The sequence below is a fragment of the Procambarus clarkii genome, chromosome 67 (assembly GCF_040958095.1).
Source record: "Procambarus clarkii isolate CNS0578487 chromosome 67, FALCON_Pclarkii_2.0, whole genome shotgun sequence".
Taxonomy (NCBI): Eukaryota; Metazoa; Arthropoda; class Malacostraca; order Decapoda; family Cambaridae; genus Procambarus; species Procambarus clarkii.
This window is the reverse complement of record NC_091216.1, coordinates 24,596,672-24,616,813: the sequence shown is the minus strand read 5'-3', so window position 1 is coordinate 24,616,813 and position 20,142 is coordinate 24,596,672. Positions and strand designations below refer to the sequence as shown.

The following is a 20,142-nucleotide window of genomic DNA, read 5'->3' as shown; positions in this document are numbered from 1 at the left end:
TTCTGAGTCGACCAAAATGGCTCTCCAGACCTTTTGAATCGACCAAAATGGGTCTCCAGACCTTTTGAGTCGACCAAAATGGGTCTCCAGACCTTCTGAGTCGACCAAAATGGGTCTCCGGACCTTTAGTGCCGACCAAAAGGGTCCCTAACGGGGGGGAGGGGGGGCTGCTTTAGAGTCCAGACCTAATACTAATTCTGTTCCTACCGATCAGAGTTCCGGATTGCCTTGTATCTCTGTTGTCTGAGGTTGTTATTGTGTTGTGGTAATTAGCAAGGTTATTGTGTCAATGAGAAAATCCGTAGGAGCCGTGATGAGGGTTCGAACCCTGCGTGGTGGGTGTTCCCATACACACACACACACGCCCTAGCCAACTGGGCCTCGACATGGTCTAATCTGTTACTGTTGTTACTGAGATTAATTTGAGTTTATAAGTTATGTAGAGTTGTGGGTCAAGGCCGCTCTAAGTCTGGCGCGAGTCGAGAAGGCAGACAGGCAGGCAGTCACAGACAGGAAGACAGTCTGGCAGTCACAGACAGGAAGACAGGCAGGCTGGCAGGCAGGCTGGCAACCATAGACAGGCAGGCAGTCACAGACAGGAAGACAGTCTGGCAGCCACAGACAGGAAGACAGGCAAGCAGCCACAGGAAGACAGGCAAGCAGCCACAGGAAGGCAGACAGACAGGCAGCCACATCATCATCAGAGAACCGTCATCCCCCTTACAATAAATCCCAGTACCACCCACACAGGGGGAACCTGAGCAACAGAGAGAGTATAAGGATGCTGTTTTAACGTGTCAACAGACCTGAGAGATCATCAGGAGCGAGCAGTGTGTGTGTGTGTGTGTGTGTGTGTGTGTGTGTGTGTGTGTGTGTGTGTGTGTGTGTGTGTGTGTGTGTGTGTGTGTGGTGGAACCTCCCCCCCCCCCCCATCCACACACACACACTGTCAACATTCCCACACACCAACACATCTCCGATTTCAAAACATCCCTCTAATGATTGACTTCATAATCAGATGCACTTAAACACTAAGACAATTATCGCTATCAGCTTTAGGTCATCATTTTGGCGGCTGATGATAACAATGTATTAGATAACGATGATTTTATATACACAAATGATAAAGCCATTCTTGCAGCCGTTGCTATGTTGCACAGGCAAATGGTATTAAGATAACCTAGTCATATAACTCCCATGATCTCAAGGCAGAGATGCAGCCTCCTGGGGGGGGGGGGGGATGCTGGTCCCTATTGGGGTCTTCATTTATTATATTTCTCATTGTCTCATTGTCAGTCTATTTTCTACCACAGACAAGACTTATGTATATAAAAAATTATACAATGCTTTCATATATACAATGCTTCCTGTATAGAATGCTTACAGGTATATATATATATATATATATATATATATATATATATATATATATATATATATATATATATATATATATTATATATATATAAATATATACATTTTCTTCTGTTCTCCATAGACAGGGGTATAGAGATCTGTCTCTGACGGTAGTACAGTCGATGTTCGTTTTCGAATCACCATCAGGAATTCCGGGTTCGAAGCCCGAACGGGACAGAAATAGTTGGGCACACGTTTTCCATCACCTAATGCCACTGTTCACCTAGAAGTAAATAGGTGCCCAGGAGAAAGCTTGCTGGCGGGAGAGTCTTGCTAACACTTTATGTGAGACATGAACACAACCTACACATCTGTCTTGTAAGAATATAACTGACGGAAGGCAAACAGGAAAAATGAGGTTCAGAGAGAGAGAGTGTGGAGTGTGGAAGAGAAGGTGGTGTGGAGTTAATGGTGCAAATTGTGGAAGAGGAAAGGTTTTGATGGTGACAAAATCACATTTTTGTCACCATTTAGGGAGCCGGTCGGCCGAGCAGATAGCACGCTGGACTTGTGATCCTGGGTTCGATCCCAGGCGCCGGCGAGAAACAATGGGCAGAGTTTCTTTCACCCTTGCCCCTGTTACCTAGCAGTAAAATAGGTACCTGGGTGTTAGTTAGCTGTCACGGGCTGCTTCCTGGGGGTGGAGGCCTGGTCGAGGACCGGGCCGCGGGGACACTAAAAAGCCCCGAAATCATCTCAAGATAACCTCGAGAAGATCCCAAGTTCCCCAAGTCATACAGACTTGGGGAAGGGGTATATACCCAATAGGTGGACCAGACCACACACACTAGAAGATAAAGGGACGACGGCGACGTTTCGGTCCGTCCTGGACCATTCTCAAGTCGATTGTGATTCATTCACAATCGACTTTAGAATGGTCCAGGACGGACCGAAACGTCGTCGTCCCTTCATCTTCTAGTGTGTGGTCTGGTCAACATACTTTAGCCACGTTATTGTGAGTCTTCGCCTGTATATACCCAGTATATAATCCCCCCTCACATATTCTCATGTGTGGTGGGGGTCCATCTTCCCCCAGGACCTCTCAAGCGCTGGATAGTATAGATTTACAACCACTTAAACCATTGGTCCAGACGCTGATAATGTTCTAGTTGGTCCCCAGTTTACTCTATGTATAAAATACTTCATGCCATTGTTCTTTTGTTCTAGGCCATGTTATTTCCCCCCTGGCCCCTCTGTCTTGTTCTCGCCCCATGTCTTAATGTTCTCACTCTGTCCATGGCCCATGTGTTCTGTGTTCTTATCATTCCATTGATAAGAACAGCAGGGGGAACCGAACCATTGCGTTAAAGACCATTTGGAAGGCGGAATTAGGAGGCGACGAACTCGTACCTGTATGTACATCTAGGTAAGTACACACACACACACACACACACACACACACACACACACACACACACACACACACACACACACACACACACACGCACGCATACACACACAAAGGGGGTCTGGTAGCTGAGTGGACAGCGCGTAGGACTCGTAATCCTGTAGCTTGGTTCGATTTCCGGACCAGGCAGAAATAAATGGGCAAAAAGTTTCTTTCACCCTGATGACCCTGTTACTTAGCAGTGACTAGGTACCTGGGAGTTAGACAGCTGTTTCGGAGCTCCTTCCTGTGTGTGTGTGTGTGTGTGTGTGTGTGTGTGTGTGTGTGTGTGTGTGTGTGTGTATGTGTGTGTGTGTGTGTGTGTGTGTGTGTGTGTGTGTGTGTGTGTGTGTGTGTGTGTGTAGAAAAATGTATTAGTTAGTAATTTGTAACAGTTGGTTGATTGACAGTCGAGAGGCGGGTCCAAAGAGCCAGAGCTCAACCCACGCAAGCACAACTAGCTGAACACACACACACACACACACACACACACACACACACACACACACACACACACACACACACACACACACACACACGCCAATTAGTCACCATAACACCATCACAGATCACCACCAGATTGTGAAGGTGAACAGCTTTAATAGGGAAGATCTTGAACCCTTGACATGGTTACCCAGATATTGACACTGGCACCCCCGTGACCTCTTGCTGGGGAGGGCAGGGGGCAAGGGGAAGGGCAGGGGGGCAAGGGGAAGGGCAGGGGGGCAAGGGGAAGGGCAAGGGGAAGGGGAAGGGCAGGGGGGGCAAGGGGAAGGGGCAGGGGGCAAGGGGAAGGGGAGGGGGACAAGAGGAAGGGCTGGGGGCAAGGGGAAGGGTAGGGGGCAAGGGGAAGGGTAGGGGGCCAAGGGGAAGGGCAGGGGGGGGGGCAAGGGGGTCGTGCCAGGACAGGGAGCGACAAGGAATGGGAGTCGTATTGGGAAGGGAATGGAACTATCAGGATAAAGCGCCAAGCCATTTCGAGTATATAGTCCTGGGAAGGGGTCAGGATAAGGATTTGGGATGGGACGGGGGAAAGAAAAGGTGTCCAACCACTTAGACAGTCGGGGGATTGAACGCCGACCTGCATGAAGCGAAACCTTCGCTCTACCGTCCAGCCCAAGTGGTTGGGTAGGTCGAATTGGGAGGGGAAAGCGGCAAGGATGGGAGGGAGAGAGGGAGAGGGAGAGAGGGAGAGGGAGAGAGGGAGAGAGGGAGAGAGGGAGAGAGGGAGAGAGGGAGAGAGGTAGAGAGGGAGAGAGAGAGAGAGAGAGAGAGAGAGAGAGAGAGAGAGAGAGAGAGAGAGAGAGAGAGAGAGAGAGAGAGAGAGAGAGAGAGAGAGAGAGAGAGCAAGAGCGAGAGCCAGAGAGCGAGAGATTTACATTGGTAGAGAAAAGTCAGTAGCCAAACACACACACACACACACACACACACACACACACACACACACACACACACACACACACACACACACACGTCATATAACGCAAAGCGTTATATGACAAAGAGTGCTGGGAAGACGGGACACCACGAGCGTAGCTCTCATCCTGTAACTACACTTAGGTAATTACACTTAGGAATTACACACACACCTTACAATAACCAGGTTACGAAGACCTTGTAATGCAAAATAACCGGTACACAAAACATGATAAACCAGTAAGAACACAGTGAACCAGACAAAACATGATAAACCAGTAAGAACACAGTGAACCAGACAAAACATGATAAACCAGTAAGAACACAGTGAACCAGACAAAACATGATAAACCAGTAAGAACACAGTGAACCAGACAAAACATGATAAACCAGTAAGAACACAGTGAACCAGACAAAACATGTCAAACAAAGTCCACTAAAACTTCCAAAAACCTTACCAACATGCGATGAGTCACAATAACGTGGCTAAAGTATGTTGACCAGACCACACACTAGAATGTGAAGGCACGACGACGTTTCGGTCCGTCCTGGACCATTCACAATCGACTTGAGAATGGTCCAGGACGGACCGAAACGTCGTCGTCCCTTCACATTCTAGTGTGTGGACTGGTCAACTAACCAACAGGTTATTCGTATCAGACAATACGAAAGTCTTATAAGCGTACAAAACAGAGCCACAACAATATAAACTGAATCCAAAAAAAAGCAATCACGAAAATGGAGTACGAAAGGGAACCCAAACCTCGAACTTGCAACACGAACTATAATTCCAACATTAAAGATCAAGAAACCGATTGTTAAAACTCCAGCTGCTGGAATAATAAGTCCACTACGGGCTCACCATAGCCCGTGCTACTTGGAACATTTTATTCCAAGTAGCTGAATCTAAAACAACAACATGATGGAACAACCACGTGTGGTTGACGGGTGTAGGGGCTGCCAGCTCCCTGGAAGAGTGAATCACCTACAGTTGCAATATATAGAAGTAGTCCCAACATGTTACCTCAAAAAGAACGAAACCTGTTTATCTCGATGAAATTAACAGAGAAGCCGGAAACGAATTAGATCATATCTACAGTGAAGGACCAGCTAACCGAACTAATAACACGGCGGGAACAGCGGACGCTGTAATCAGAAATAACGGCTTCCTTAACGGAAATGACGAAAAAACAGAGATTGAGACACAACTCCTCACCAGGGGCCAGATTCACGCAAGCACTTACGAACCTGTACATCTATTCTCAATCTTTGGCGGCTTTGTTTCCAATTGTTCAACAGTTAATGAGCTCCGAAGCACCAGGAGGCTGTTTATAACAATAACAACAGTTGATTAGCAAGTTTTCATGCTTGTAAACTGTTTAATAAATGCAACCAAAGCCGTCAAAGATTGAGGAAAGATGTACACGTTCGTAAGTGCTTGCGTAAGTGCTTTCGTGAATCTGGCCCCTGAAGCGTAACTCACTGCCACTGTCATGGCGTTAAGATATCCAGAGCCAAGCACGAGGGAAACAGTGATCTGCTCTGACTCAAAGACTTGGCACTGCAAAACCTCAGTAATATGACCAGGCATAAAAACAGAGCGACGCTGATATCAAAGACGAAGGTGAAAATGGCTTTGAGGTTAGGATGGACGATCAAGTCCCTCTCGATCCCCCTCCATCGCTTTCTTGTTTCTACCACAGACGTGGCCAGACATTTACAATGCTAACCAGTATATATACATTTTCTTCTGTCCTCCGTCGACGGGGGTTAGAAATCTGGTAAACGTGTAGTTCAGGATTCCCTGTCATGGGTGGTGACGCAGACCCTACTGAACACTGCGTGAGCGAACTCAATCCTGCAACACCTTACAAGTCTGAAAGGCGGGTCACCAGGCACCATCACCGTGATAAAGGAGTCGAGGAAAGGAGGAAAAGGGGGGAAAAAACCCATTTGGCTCACGGGTTATTCATGCCCGTGCCACCTCTTGGGTGGCTTAATCTTCATCAATCAATCAGGAGGAAAAGATCAGGTCAGTGGATTTAAAAAATTGTATTTTTGCCCCGCGGGGCGAGTTTATTGGGCAGTGCCACTCATCCTGTGAGTGGACACACCGCCATAGTGACAGTATTGGGCAGCGCCACTCATCCTGTGAGTGGACACACCGCCATAGTGACAGTATTGGGCAGCGCCACTCATCCTGTGAGTGGACACACCGCCATAGTGATAGTATTGGGCAGCGCCACTCATCCTGTGAGTGGACACACCGCCATAGTGACAGTATTGGGCAGCGCCACTCATCCTGTGAGTGGACACACCGCCATAGTGACAGTATTGGGCAGCGTCACTCATCCTGTGAGTGGACACACCGCCATAGTGACAGTATTGGGCAGCGCCACTCATCCTGTGAGTGGATACACCGCCATAGTGACAGTATTGGGCAGCGTCACTCATCCTGTGAGTGGACACACCGCCATAGCAGCATGTACAACACTCCCCAATAGGAAGAAAACCCCGCTGGGTTGTTCATACTGTCACTTGTACCCAGACACAGCTGGGACTTGCTTAACTGTCTCAAGTGAACAGCTCCTCAAACTAGAAGATTAACGTCTGTCAACCCTTAAAATCTTACGTTATCTTGCGGGTGCAAAATGGGGAAATCTTTTAAGAACAGTATCAATATTTGACAAATAGTGTTTTCCTATCTCAAACAATGTGGGGTTTATTATTCTACACATATTTCTAATGTCTCTCAAGTGTTCACATTTTCTCAGGTAGTGGTCAAGGCGGTGTCCGTCACTCTCACCACAGATTCTGCAACTCCGTTGCTCAACTGTTTCAATTCCGAATCTCCATGGATATTTGTATCCAAGACGGATTCCCGTTATTACTGATTCTCTCCCACGGCCACCTCCTCTTCGTCCATAATGACTGGGATTGCCAGCTGCAACCATGTTGTTCCATCGTATAGATTCACTGGTTTGTTCTTCTATCCTCCTTCCCTCAGTTACCTTGTTACGGTGATGTTGCCTGACAATACCTCTAATTTGTAGTTGAGTCTTGGGTATGAAGTATTCAATATGGTCTCCTGAAGCGCCTGCAGCAGCCAGCACATCTGCTCGTTCATTCCCACAGATTCCAACATGGATCCACAGAAACGACGATTCTTCCCTGGTTGATTAATACCCTCACAGCGCTCTTGATTTCAGCGACTATCGCAAGGTTTTTTCTTTCCTATTTTTATTTCATTACTGATGAAGAGGAGGTGGCAGAAGGGGGCACTCTGGTAACGGCAAGACTTGGTCTTGGCTACGATTAGTACTCAGGATGAAGCTCAATGGAAACAACAGGAAACAACATTCTATAACTTTGCTCAATGGAGCAAAGTTATAGAATGTTCAGCGCGAGTTAAGGACATAGTCTGGATCACCACCACCACAGGAACTATGCCCCATCTAAGAGAAACAAAGACCTCTGTGTACTATAACACACTATACAGATCCATATGCAGGCGATGAGTCACAATAACGTTGCTAAAGTATGTTGACCAGACCACACACTAGAAGGTGAAGGGACGACGACGTTTTGGTCCGTCCTGAACCATTCGACTTGAGAATGACTTGAGAATGCTCCAGGACGGACCGAAACGTCGTCGTCCCTTCACCTTCTAGTGTGTGTGGTCTGGTCAATATACAGATTCATGTTCATGATTCATGTTCATGATTCATGTTCATGATTCATGTTCATGATTCATGTTCATGTTCATGATTCATGATTCAGACTAAGGGCTTCCACTCCCCCCCCCCCTCACGTTGAACCTGTACTACAACCTGCCCTTAACAGTGGGCAAGATGTTCAACCTTATTTGGAGACGTGTTCAACTAGCGAGAGCGAGTTACAGCCAGATGGGTACAAGTGGCAGGATGAACAACCCAGCGGGTGTTCTTCCTACTGATGGGGGGGGGGGGGAGGGGGGGAGAGGGTGTGTTATATGGTGTTTTGAATCACCACCGCCGCTGCCCAATCAAATCTGCCTCCGGGAAAATTTTAATTTTTGATAATTTTTAATTCTATTTTTGTTGGGGTGGGGTCGGGTAGCAGAGTAGTCTACGGGAGGGGGAGGAGAGAGAGAGAGACGAGGCCAGTTAGGCAGCCTCACCCACATGTGCTGCTGCCAACACTGCCTCTCTTATTTTCCTGCAGCAGGACCCATGGATGGGGGAGAGGGGGGGGGAGAAGTGAAGGGGGGGGGTCCTCATGGGGGGTGTGGGGCACCCCCCTGAACATACCCATGGCGGCACTAGGGACCGACGTGGGCAGCGGCGACCTCTGTCAGGGCCGGAGGAGGGGTGTGGGCGTGGGTGGGCGTGCTAGGTAGGGCGTGGGAGGAACAGGTGGCATGAGGGCGTGTGAGTGTGTGAGTGAGTGTGTGTGTGAGTGTGTGAGAGTGTGGCTCTGGTATAGCCATCGGCAGCTCCAAGGAGTCAAGTCAGTCAGTCGACCTCCACCGCCCAGAGCGCACGCACACACACACACGCACACGCGCGACGCCAGCCGCACGCACGCACGCACGAACACACACACACACACACGCACGCACAAACCGCTAACGTTCCGATAAAAAAAGTTTCACCCGGCTCGCTCAGGAGGGGTGGAAACGTTTACGATTGGGCCCAGGCGATGCCCGTCCGGAGGAGTTCGGTGGTAGTGTAGTAACAGGGACCCAAGAGAGGCGGTGACGATGAGGGCGAGTGGTTGGATGTGTCTGGTCGCCCTCTTGATGGGGGAGCCCGCCCACAGCAAGAGGATACCCAGGTGGTGGATGAAGGTGGCGCAGAGACAAGGGTGAGTACCCCATCTTATTGTGGGGGGGGGGGGGGTGGTATGGGTGGCTACCCCCATCATACAAGACTGTGGGGGGTGGTATGGGTGGCTACCCCATCACACAAGACTGTGGGGGGGGTATGGGTGGCTACCCCATTACACAAGACTGTGGGAGAGGCATGGGGTGGCTACCCCATCACACAAGACTGTGGGATAGAGGCATGGGTGGCTACCCCATCACACAAGACTGTGGGAGAGAGGCATGGGTAGCTACCCCATCACACAAGACTGTGGGAGAGAGGCATGGGTGGCTACCCCATCACACAAGACAGTGGGAGAGAGGCATGGGTGGCTACCCCATCACACAAGACTGTGGGATAGAGGCATGGATGGCTACCCCATCACACAAGACTGTGGGAGAGAGGCATGGGTGGCTACCCCATCACACAAGACTGTGGGATAGAGGCATGGGTGGCTACCCCATCACACAAGACAGTGGGAGAGAGAGGCATGGGTGGCTACCCCATCACACAAGACTGTGGGATAGAGGCATGGGTAGCTACCCCATCACACAAGACTGTGGGAGAGAGGCATAGGTGGCTACCCCATCACACAAGACTGTGGGAGAGAGGCATGGGTGGCTACCCCATCACACAAGACTGTGGGATAGAGGCATGGGTGGCTACCCCATCACACAAGACTGTGGGAGAGAGGCATGGGTGGCTACCCCATCACGTAAAACTGTGGGAGGGGGACAAGGTCAACCTCGAGGATCTAGACAGACAGCTCTCCAACACTTCACCTACAAGTGACATTGACCAATAAAAGCCTCAACCTTCAAGGGAAAGGCTTTGCCACCTAGTCATCTCAACATCATATTTACCAAATGGGATTTTACCTACCAAACATATTGTATTCCTTGTGACCAATTTCAGTCCTGTTTGAGGCCCATTTCACAAGAACTATGACAGTATTTCTTATCAAAACAGTGGCCAGAAACAGGCAAATACCACCAAAAAAGACCATGATGTTCCCTTTATTAAAAAAGTAACCATTCGGCTGTTAGTTATTCCGTGTGTCTAACTAACTGCCTTGTTTGGGAATAAAAACGGAAGGGGGGGATACGCCCCCTGTTAAGATTATATTAGGCGAGGTACCCCCATCTGATTACCTTGGACACAGAAAGGGGATATATATATATATATATATATATATATATATATGTCGTACCTAATAGCCAGAACGCACTTCTCAGCCTACTATTCAAGGCCCGATTTGCCTAATAAGCCAAGTTTTCATGAATTAATGTTTTTTCGTCTACCTAACCTACCTAACCTAACCTAACCTAGCTTTTTTTGGCTACCTAACCTAACCTTACCTATAAATATAGGTTAGGTTAGGTTAGGTAGGGTTGGTTAGGTTCGGTCATATATCTACGTTAATTTTAACTCCAATAAAAAAAAATTGACCTCATACATAAAGAAAAGGGTTGCTTTATCATTTCATAAGAAAAAAATTATAGTAAATATATTTATTCAGGAAAACTTGGCTTATTAGGCAAATCGGGCCTTGAATAGTAGGCTGAGAAGTGAGTTCTGGCTACTAGGTACGACATATATATATATATATATATATATATATATATATATATATATATATATATATATATATATATATATATGCCCCGTCTGATTACATTGTTTAGTGGAGGCAAAGGTGGCGCCCCGTTTGTTAACACTGAACGAGCAATTGAATACTTAATCGTGAAGAATGGAGGGAGGACTCCTCGTGGGCGGCTCTCTCTGTGAGAAGTTGTAGTGAGTGAAGGTGGTGGCAGTAGATGAAGGTGGTGGCAGGAGTAGATGAAGGTGGTGGCAGGAGTAGATGAAGGTGGTGGCAGGAGTAGATGAAGGTGGTGGTAGGAGTAGATGAAGGTGGTGGCAGGGGTAGATGAAGGTGGTGGCAGGAGTAGATGAAGGTGGTGGCAGGAGTAGATGAAGGTGGTGGCAGGGGTAGATGAAGGTGGTGGCAGGGGTAGATGAAGGTGGTGGCAGGAGTAGATGAAGGTGGTGGCAGGAGTAGATGAAGGTGGTGGCAGGGGTAGATGAAGGTGGTGGCAGGGGTAGATGAAGGTGGTGGCAGGGGTAGAAACAGGTGGTGGCAGGAGTAGAAACAGGTGGTGGCAGGAGTAGAAACAGGTGGTAGCAGCAACAGAATTAGTTTAGTTCTACCACAGACGTGGCCAAACATTTACACAATAGTAACCAACCCACAAGCACTCTCCTCTCTCTGCCATAGCCAGGGGCTAGAGCGCCCACTACGTTTACGGGCTCGCCATAGCCCGTGCTACTTGAAACTGTTTGTTCCGGGTGGCGAATCTTAAACAACAACAACAACAAGCCACTACGTTTCATAACAAGCCATTCAGCAATCACAGAAGGTGATATAAAGATGATTTTACAACCTTAAATTATCACATATTACATAATGAGTGTAATAGTCAGTCTTGGGTATAGTATATCAGTATAACAGTATATCAGTATTCAGTATATCGCTAAGTGTTCCACTGTATTCAGATAATGTTTACAGATGTTAACATTCAGTTAATATGTTCAGTTTATCACAGAGGAGGGGGGGGGTGGGGGGGGGGAGGCGAAAGTCAAAATAAGGGACATTCTACAATGGAATGTTCAAGGGAGTGCATGTCTTCTCTTTCACAAACTTGACACTATTGGTGTATTCGACACTTTCACAAACTTGACACTATTGGTGTATTCGACACTTTCACAAACTTGACACTATTGGTGTATTCGACACTTTCACAAACTTGACACTATTGGTGTATTCGACACTTTCACAAACTTGACACTATTGGTGTATTCGACACTTTCACAAACTTGACACTATTGATGTATTCGACACTATCACAAACTTGACACATGGTGTATTCGACACTTTCACAAACTTGACACATGGTGTATTCGACACTTTCACAAACTTGACACTTGATGTATTCGACACTTGGTGTATTCGACATTAGAGTTTTGAGAGAGCTTCCAGATACGTCTATAACCCAATCATATTCTGGCCACTATAACATCACATCACAGAGCTCCAGCTCCATTACTTCCATGTATAAATCTCTCCTCACGGCATTCATCAGAATATATAATGCCACAACGTTCAGTTCTTTCTGAATGTGTTGATTTGTAAGAATGTCTCTGCCCCATTATTTCAGTATTCTCTATTTATCATTGATAATGAAACACCTATTATTAATTTCTACTACTAATCTTTGCAAGCATGTCAACAGTATCATGATCGAGATGCCAACATGTGATGGTATCCAAAGGAATTTAATCCCAAATATATTTACTTCAGCAGCTAACACATTCATTCAAACGTCACTGGCAATTTCCTGAATGTTTACTATGCAGATGGGGGCAGTTTTTTTTATTATTATTATGTTCTACCACAGACGTGGCCAGACATTTACAATGCTAACCACCATATATACATTTTCTTCTGTCCTCCATGGACAGGGTTAGAGATGTGTTAAACAGTGAAAAACAGCATCGGGGCGACCAATGTAAAAAAGATAATAATTGATAAAATTGAGGCGAGAAAACAAAAGGGAAAGAAGAGGAAGATTAAAGAATACGAGAGAGAGAGAGAGAGAGAGACAGAGACAGAGACAGAGACAGAGAGAGAGAGAGAGAGAGAGAGAGAGAGAGAGAGAGAGAGAGAGAGAGAGAGAGAGAGAGAGAGAGACAGACGAGGAGAGAGAGAGAGAGAGAGAGAGAGAGAGAGAGAGAGAGAGAGAGAGAGAGAGAGAGAGAGAGAGAGAGAGAGAGAGAGAGAGAGAGAGAGAGAGAGAGAGAGGCAGACTTATGCATTAGTGAATAAGCGGATCAATAACTTACGAAAAGGATCCACAGGGAGCGAATAAGGAAGCCAGGAAGAATCAATGATAAACTGAGTTTACAGAGAAAAAACTCGATAATCGGATAAACACAGGAGAGAGAGACAGACACAAAACGCAATAACCATAATAAATGGGTGAGTAAGATAAACCGATGAACGCGGAGAAGTGAATACAGGACAAGCATAAATGAGAGCAAGAATGAGTGAGGCGGAAAAAAACACGAATGATGAGTAAAAAACATGATAAACGGAGACACACGAGGTGAATACGATGAATAACTCCTAAGTTAGCAAAGAGAGGCCCAGAGTACGGAATGAATGAGAGAACCAGATGAGTGACAACATGAGTAGCTGACTCATTAATCCTTCCCCCCCCCCGGGATGACTCACTGGCTCACAGCTGGACTCACAGGACCCCCCCACACAGCTGGACTCACAGGGGCACCCCCCACACAGCTGGACTCACAGGGACACCCCCCACACAGCTGGACTCACAGGATCCCCACACACAGCTGGACTCACAGGGACCCCCCCCCACACAGCTGGACTCACAGGACCCCCCACACAGCTGGACTCACAGACCCCCACACAGCTGGACTCACAGGACCCCCCACACAGCTGGACTCACAGGGACACCCCCACACAGCTGGACTCACAGGACCCCCCCCACACAGCTGGACTCACAGGGACCCCCCCACACAGCTGGACTCACAGGACCCCCACACACAGCTGGACTCACAGGGACCCCCCCCACACAGCAGGACTCACAGTGCCCCCCCACACAGCTGGACTCACAGGACCCCCCCACACAGCTGGACTCACAGGACCCCCACACAGCTGGACTCACAGGACCCCCCACACACAGCTGGACTCACAAGACCCCCCCACACAGCTGGACTCACAGACCCCCCCCACACATAGCTGGACTCACAGACCCCCCCCACACATAGCTGGAGTCACAGGGACCCCCCCCACACAGCTGGACTTACAGAGACCCCCCCCCACACAGCTGGACTCATAAGACCCCCCACACACAGCTGGACTCACAGACCCCCCCACTCACAGCTGGACTCACAGGACCCCCACACACACAGCTGGACTCACAGGGATCCCCAGGGGAGCCCACCAGAGGGTGCTCAACATAGACTCAGGCAGCTGTAGTAGCAGCTGTAGTAGCAGATATAGTATAAACCGTATAAACACCGTAAGGGACAATAATGTGCAGTACAAACTTCAGATATTATTATACAAGATTTTATGAAGTTTGGTAAAAAAACAAATTAATGAATATTTTGTGTTGTTGGAGAGAGAGAGAGAGAGAGAGAGAGAGAGAGAGAGAGAGAGAGAGAGAGAGAGAGAGAGAGAGAGAGAGAGAGAGAGAGAGAGAGAGAGAGACACCCCAGGTAAGGTATCGTAACACTGGGCTCCTGCACATCGTAAATCAAACAGCTGGTCATTAGACAAGTACTGACTGTTAGCAAGACTATGGCGACGCAGTCTCCCCTCTCTCTCTCTCTCTCTCTCTCTCTCTCTCTCTCTCTCTCTCTCTCTCTCTCTCTCTCTCTCTCTAAGGGTCACATGGGTGTACGTGCTCTCGCAAGTGGTGTGGCAGTAGACGTAGAGCTGGTCGAAAAGCGGGGCTTAAGAGCCGAGGCTCGACCCGACAAGCACAACTAGGCGAAGACCCACACCAGGATGCCGTCAACATTGCTCCCTTCCTGCAACTACAACAAGGTAATCACACAAACACACACACACACACACAAGTTACGTCCGTCGAGCCCCACTAGGGCTCTACGACAACACCTCATTGATCACAGCCAAACGGAGGATGGGTTGACTGCATCTTCCAGCACTGCCAGAACGCCATCGACTCAATTCCATATAGACAGCTTCAGCACAAAGTTAAGAAACTCGCTGGAGAAATTATAGAAGCGAACTGAACTAAGAGAGATAATATCTAGCTAACTGAAAACAGTGAGAGTGGAGAGAGTGATCAGGGTGAATGGGAGGGAGGAAAGGGTTTGTGGCACAGAGATCTAAAATCCACACAATTCTATGTCAATGGCATAACTAACGAGGCAGTTCATGTCAGTATACACTTCCCGACGACACAGAACCGATGGAACGAATCAGAACAGAAGAGGATTGGCAGAATGTTCCCGCTGGACCTTGGACAGCCCTTCCAGATGATCTGAGCCATGGCTTCTCAACCTAAATCCAAGCAATTGCAAGGTGATGAAACGTGGGGTGGATAGGTCACATGGAGACCACAAGATAACAGGAAGACAAATTCTTGATTCAGAGAAGGAAAACAAAACAGACCTGAGAGCGTATATATATATATATATATATATATATATATATATATATATATATATATATATATATATATATATATATATATATATATATATATAATGTCGTACCTAGTAGCCAGAACACACTTCTCAGCCTACTATGCAAGGCCCGATTTGCCTATTAAGCCAAGTTTTTCTGAATTAATATATTTTCTCTAATTTTTTTCTTATGAAATGATAAAGCTACCCATTTCATAATGTTCAAGGTCAATTTTTTTTTATTGGAGTTAAAATTAACGTAGATATATGACCGAACCTAACCAACCCTACCTAACCTAACCTAACTTATCTTTATAGGTTAGGTTAGGTTAGGTAGCGGAAAAAGTTAGGTTAGGTTTGGTTAGGTAGGTTAGGCAGTCGAAAAACAATTAATTCATGAAAACTTGGCTTATTAGGCAAATCGGGCCTTGCATAGTAGGCTGCGAAGTGCGTTCTGGCTACTAGGTACGACATATATATATATATATATATATATATATATATATATATATATATATATATATATATATATATATATATATACACACACACACACACACCAAAGTATCATCAACACATATTAGCACTATAATATCGCCCCAAAGTCTGCTCTGTACTCAGAAGACACAACCAGGCGACTAAAAGGCAAGGCCCAAGAGCTGAAGCTCACCCTGGAAGCACGTGTATGTGTGGGGCACACTCAGGCACCACCGAGACAAGGACAAACACCTGGAGTCGCTTGTCAACAAAGACATGTTGCAGGAAGCTGACTACCTTATGAGCCACGCACATATTAGAAAGAATTGCTTAAGTGCAGGGGAAGTGGAGTGGTGGAGGCTGACTCCACACGCAGGTGGATTGGTGGAAGCTGACTCCACACGCGGGTGGAGTGGTGGAGGCTGATTCCACACGCAGGTGGAGTGGTGGAGACTGACTCCACACGCGGGTGGAGTGGTGGAGACTGACTCCACACGCGGGTGGAGTGGTGGAGGCTGACTCCACACGCAGGTGGAGTGGTGGAGGCTGATTCCACAGACTTCATTGGCAGATGAAATTCTTCAAGAATCAGAGAGAGAAAGACTTGGGGGGGTTGATATCATGCCAGACCTGTCTTCTGAAGCCCATATCAAGAGGATAACATCAGCGGCATATGCCAAGTTGGCTTTTAAAGCCAACGGCCTTTATAAATATAACAACGGCCTTTAGAAACTTGTGTAAGGAATCATTCAGAACGTGGAATACTACGTATGTCAGACCAATCGTGGTGTATGCAGCTCTAGCACGGAGACCATGTCTCGTAAAGCATAAAACTAAACTGGAGAAGGTCAGAGGTTTGCTACCAGACTAGTGCCCGAACTGAGGGGCATGAACAATGAGGAGGAGACTACGGGAATTAAACATCACGTCGCTGGAAGACAGAAGAGTTAGAGGGGATGTGATCACTACATACAAGATTCTCAAAGGAATTGATAGGGTAGACAAATTCTGATTATTAAACACAAGAGGCACACGCACTAGGGGGTACACAGGTGGAAACTGAGTGGCCAAATGAGCCATAAGACATTAGAAGGAATTTGTTTAGTGTCATAGTAATTAATAAATAGAATGCATTAGGCAGTGATAAGGCAGACTCCATACACAGTTTCACGTGTAGATATGAGAGCTCAGTAGGCTCAGGAACCTGTACATCACTTGACTGATAGTTGAGAGGCGGGACCAAAGAGCCAGAGCTCAACTTCCCCGCAAACACAACTAGGCGAGCACATGAGTGGAGGCAGACGTACCCACACACGGGTGGTGGAATGGTCTCCAAGAGGTGTTAGTGTGGTGGCAGACTTAAGAGTCATCCCCAAGAGCAGGCCGTATTTTGTTTCGTGTTTCCCAAGTTTACCTACAACTACAGACGCGGATATTTACACAAGTTTCCCCCCAAAATATAAACAATAGAAACCTGCAAATACACATTTTCTTCTGTGCTCCGCGGACAGAGTGAGGGATCTGATCTCTTACATATAACACTGTTGGTTATTGACTATACCTGATTTACCCGAGGGCCACTAACCCTAGTAGCCTCAACGAGGACAGGAAGCCGACGGCTTGTCGAAGGTTTGCCTTTATGATCCAGGTATATTTTAAAACTCACAGTTTTGGCAGAGTCCCCCCACTCCCCCACAAAAAAAAAAATGGGAATTTCGACAAATAATTATGACACAGTATACTCAGAACCCCAGACTCTGAGGTTAGTTCTATTTCAATAATAATCTGGAATCAATAATAGTCTGGACACGCAACACACACATTTCACGCAGCTACGGTGTATTGCGGCCACACAACCACAACACTCGCTGCATGTTTGTTTGTTTACTGACATGTATAAACACTTGCTTCATGTGTATTTCCGCTATGGTAGGGATTAGTGGGGGAGGGGGGGGGGGGTGTCGAAGGAATTTGTGAGCGCGTGTTAGATTAAAGGGTGGGGGGGAGGGTTAGGGGGGAGGTGGGGGCGGATTAGGGGGGGGAGGTGGGGGCGGATTAGGGGGGGGGGAGGTGGGGGCGGATTAGGGGGGGGGGGAGGGTTAGGGGGGGAGGGATGTGGGCGAGGGGAAGAGGGAGGATTTTAATGAGCTGAGGGGAATGAGGGAGGAGGAGGAAGGGGAGAAGGAACGGGTAGGAAAGTTAGCGAAGGGGAACAGTAATCCTAAGGTTCCGGGTTCGATCCCCGGCGGAGGCGGAAACAAATAGGCAGAGTTTCTTTCACCCTGATGCCCCCTGTTACCTAACAGTAAATAGGTACCTGGGAGTTATACAGCTGCTACGGGCTGCTTCCTGGGGGAAGAGGGGTTGTAACAATAAGGAGGCCTGGTCGAGGACCGGGCCGCGGGGGACGCTAAGCCCCGAAATAATCTCAAGATAACCTCAAGAAGAAGAAGAGGCCACTGGACCTCACCACACAAGAGGAAATGAGAAATAAGGGGAGGGAGGGGGGAGATGGGGGACATGATAACGACATACAAGATTCTAAGGGGAATTGATAACGTATACTAATAAGCATAGTTCAAAGCTTGGAGCCGCTGAACGAGGGACCCCAGATATAAACTAGACACAAATGAGTCACAGATGTCGGGTAGTGAGAACTGGAGGGATCAATTTCATCCGGGGAAAACCAGGTGATTAAAAGGGAAGAAAGTTTTTTTTTTTTTTGGGGGGGGGAGGTATTAAGTAACTATAACAAAGGGGAAAGCGCCAAGCCATTACGACTATATAACACTTGGTAAGGGGTCAGGATAAGGATTTGGGATGGGACGGGGGACTGGAATGGTGCTCAACCACTTGGACGGTCGGGGACTGAACGCTGACCTGCATGAAGCAACCTATTCTGAAACTGTAAACGAGCGAGACACCGAGCTTGTCTCAACACAGACGGCCAACGTTCGGTGCTAACAGCCCCTCAATAAATAAACCGGGTTCGACTTACAAGTCGTCGAAGCCGAAGTCGACTCGGAACACAGTATGAAATGTAAACATGATCGGAACCTGGGGACCGAGTCAACGCATTAATATAAGAACGTTAGAAAGGGCAGGCTAGGAGCTAGCCTCCCGCCAAACACACACCCAAATTACGACGTTGGTACAACGTTCGAACAAGTTTTAACACCTCCTAACCAGTTATAACAACCAATATAGCAAGTTGTAACAACGTTCTAATACGTCATAAACACGTTAAGCCAAGATGTAACAACTTTATTACAAGTTGTAACAAGCGGAAAATAGAGACAGTTTCGGTTTGTGTTTCCAGGAACTATACAGCTGTATAGTTCGTTCGTCCGTCTGTGTCTCAGGCTCTGTACAGGCTCTGTCTCTGTCTTCTCTCTCTCTCTCTCTCTCTCTCTCTCTCTCTCTCTCTCTCTCTCTCTCTCTCTCTCTCTCTCTCTCTCTCTCTCATATACACAAACCAGACTGTAAACATCATCCCGTAGCAACATTTAAGCAATTTCACTTGAAAACACTTCTTAGGTGGAGAGTTGCAGCTGGTGGCCCCCAAGAGTGATCACCTCTCAACAACAACGCCGCCCACTGTACTCTCAATTACCTCAACCATCCCTGTGAAACTATTCCCTCCCTCCCTCCCTCCTTCCCCATGCCTGCCCCTCCCTCACTCACTCCCCCTCCAACACTGCAGGATCTGATATCAATCACAGAGAACGTAAGTTCAAAGTGTGACGATTGTAATGCTGTGGCCCTTGTCTGTTGATGCTGGCATCATCAGTGGTCCTTGTCTGTTGACAACAGGCATCATCAGTGGTCCTTGTCTGTTGACAACAGGCATCATCAGAGGTCCTTGTCTGTTGACAACAGGCATCATCAGTGGTCCTTGTCTGTTGACAACAGGCATCATCAGAGGTCCTTGTCTGTTGACAACAGGCATCATCAGTGGTCCTTGTCTGTTGACAACAGGCATCATCAGAGGTCCTTGTCTGTTGACAACAGGCATCATCAGTGGTCCTTGTCTGTTGACAACAGGCATCATCAGTGGTCCTTGTCTGTTGACAACAGGCATCATCAGTGGTCCTTGTCTGTTGACAACAGGCATCATCAGTGGTCCTTGTCTGTTGACAACAGGCATCATCAGAGGTCCTTGTCTGTTGACAACAGGCATCATCAGTGGTCCTTGTCTGTTGACAACTGGAATCATCAGTGGTCCTTGTCTGTTGACAACAGGCATCATCAGTGATCCTTGTCTGCTCCCTACAGCATCCCTTCTCTCATCTCCGGCCCCGTTGTTCAGAGTCTCTCATGTAGTGTTACGGAGCATCAGGGAGCATCAAGGAGCACTCT

The 20,142-nt window shown here is 47.5% G+C and overlaps 1 protein-coding gene across 1 annotated transcript in view; it reads left to right on the top strand.

The window, feature by feature from the left end:
- Positions 1–8,688: 8,688 nt before the first annotated feature.
- LOC123767665 (hornerin) overlaps positions 8,689–20,142 on the top strand; it is a 95,157-nt gene continuing 83,703 nt past the window's right edge. Inside the window, exon 1 of the mRNA XM_045757523.2 lies at positions 8,689–9,064. Coding sequence (XP_045613479.2) covers positions 8,961–9,064 — 104 coding nt within the window. The 5' untranslated portion in view covers positions 8,689–8,960. The remainder of the gene's footprint in view (positions 9,065–20,142) is intronic.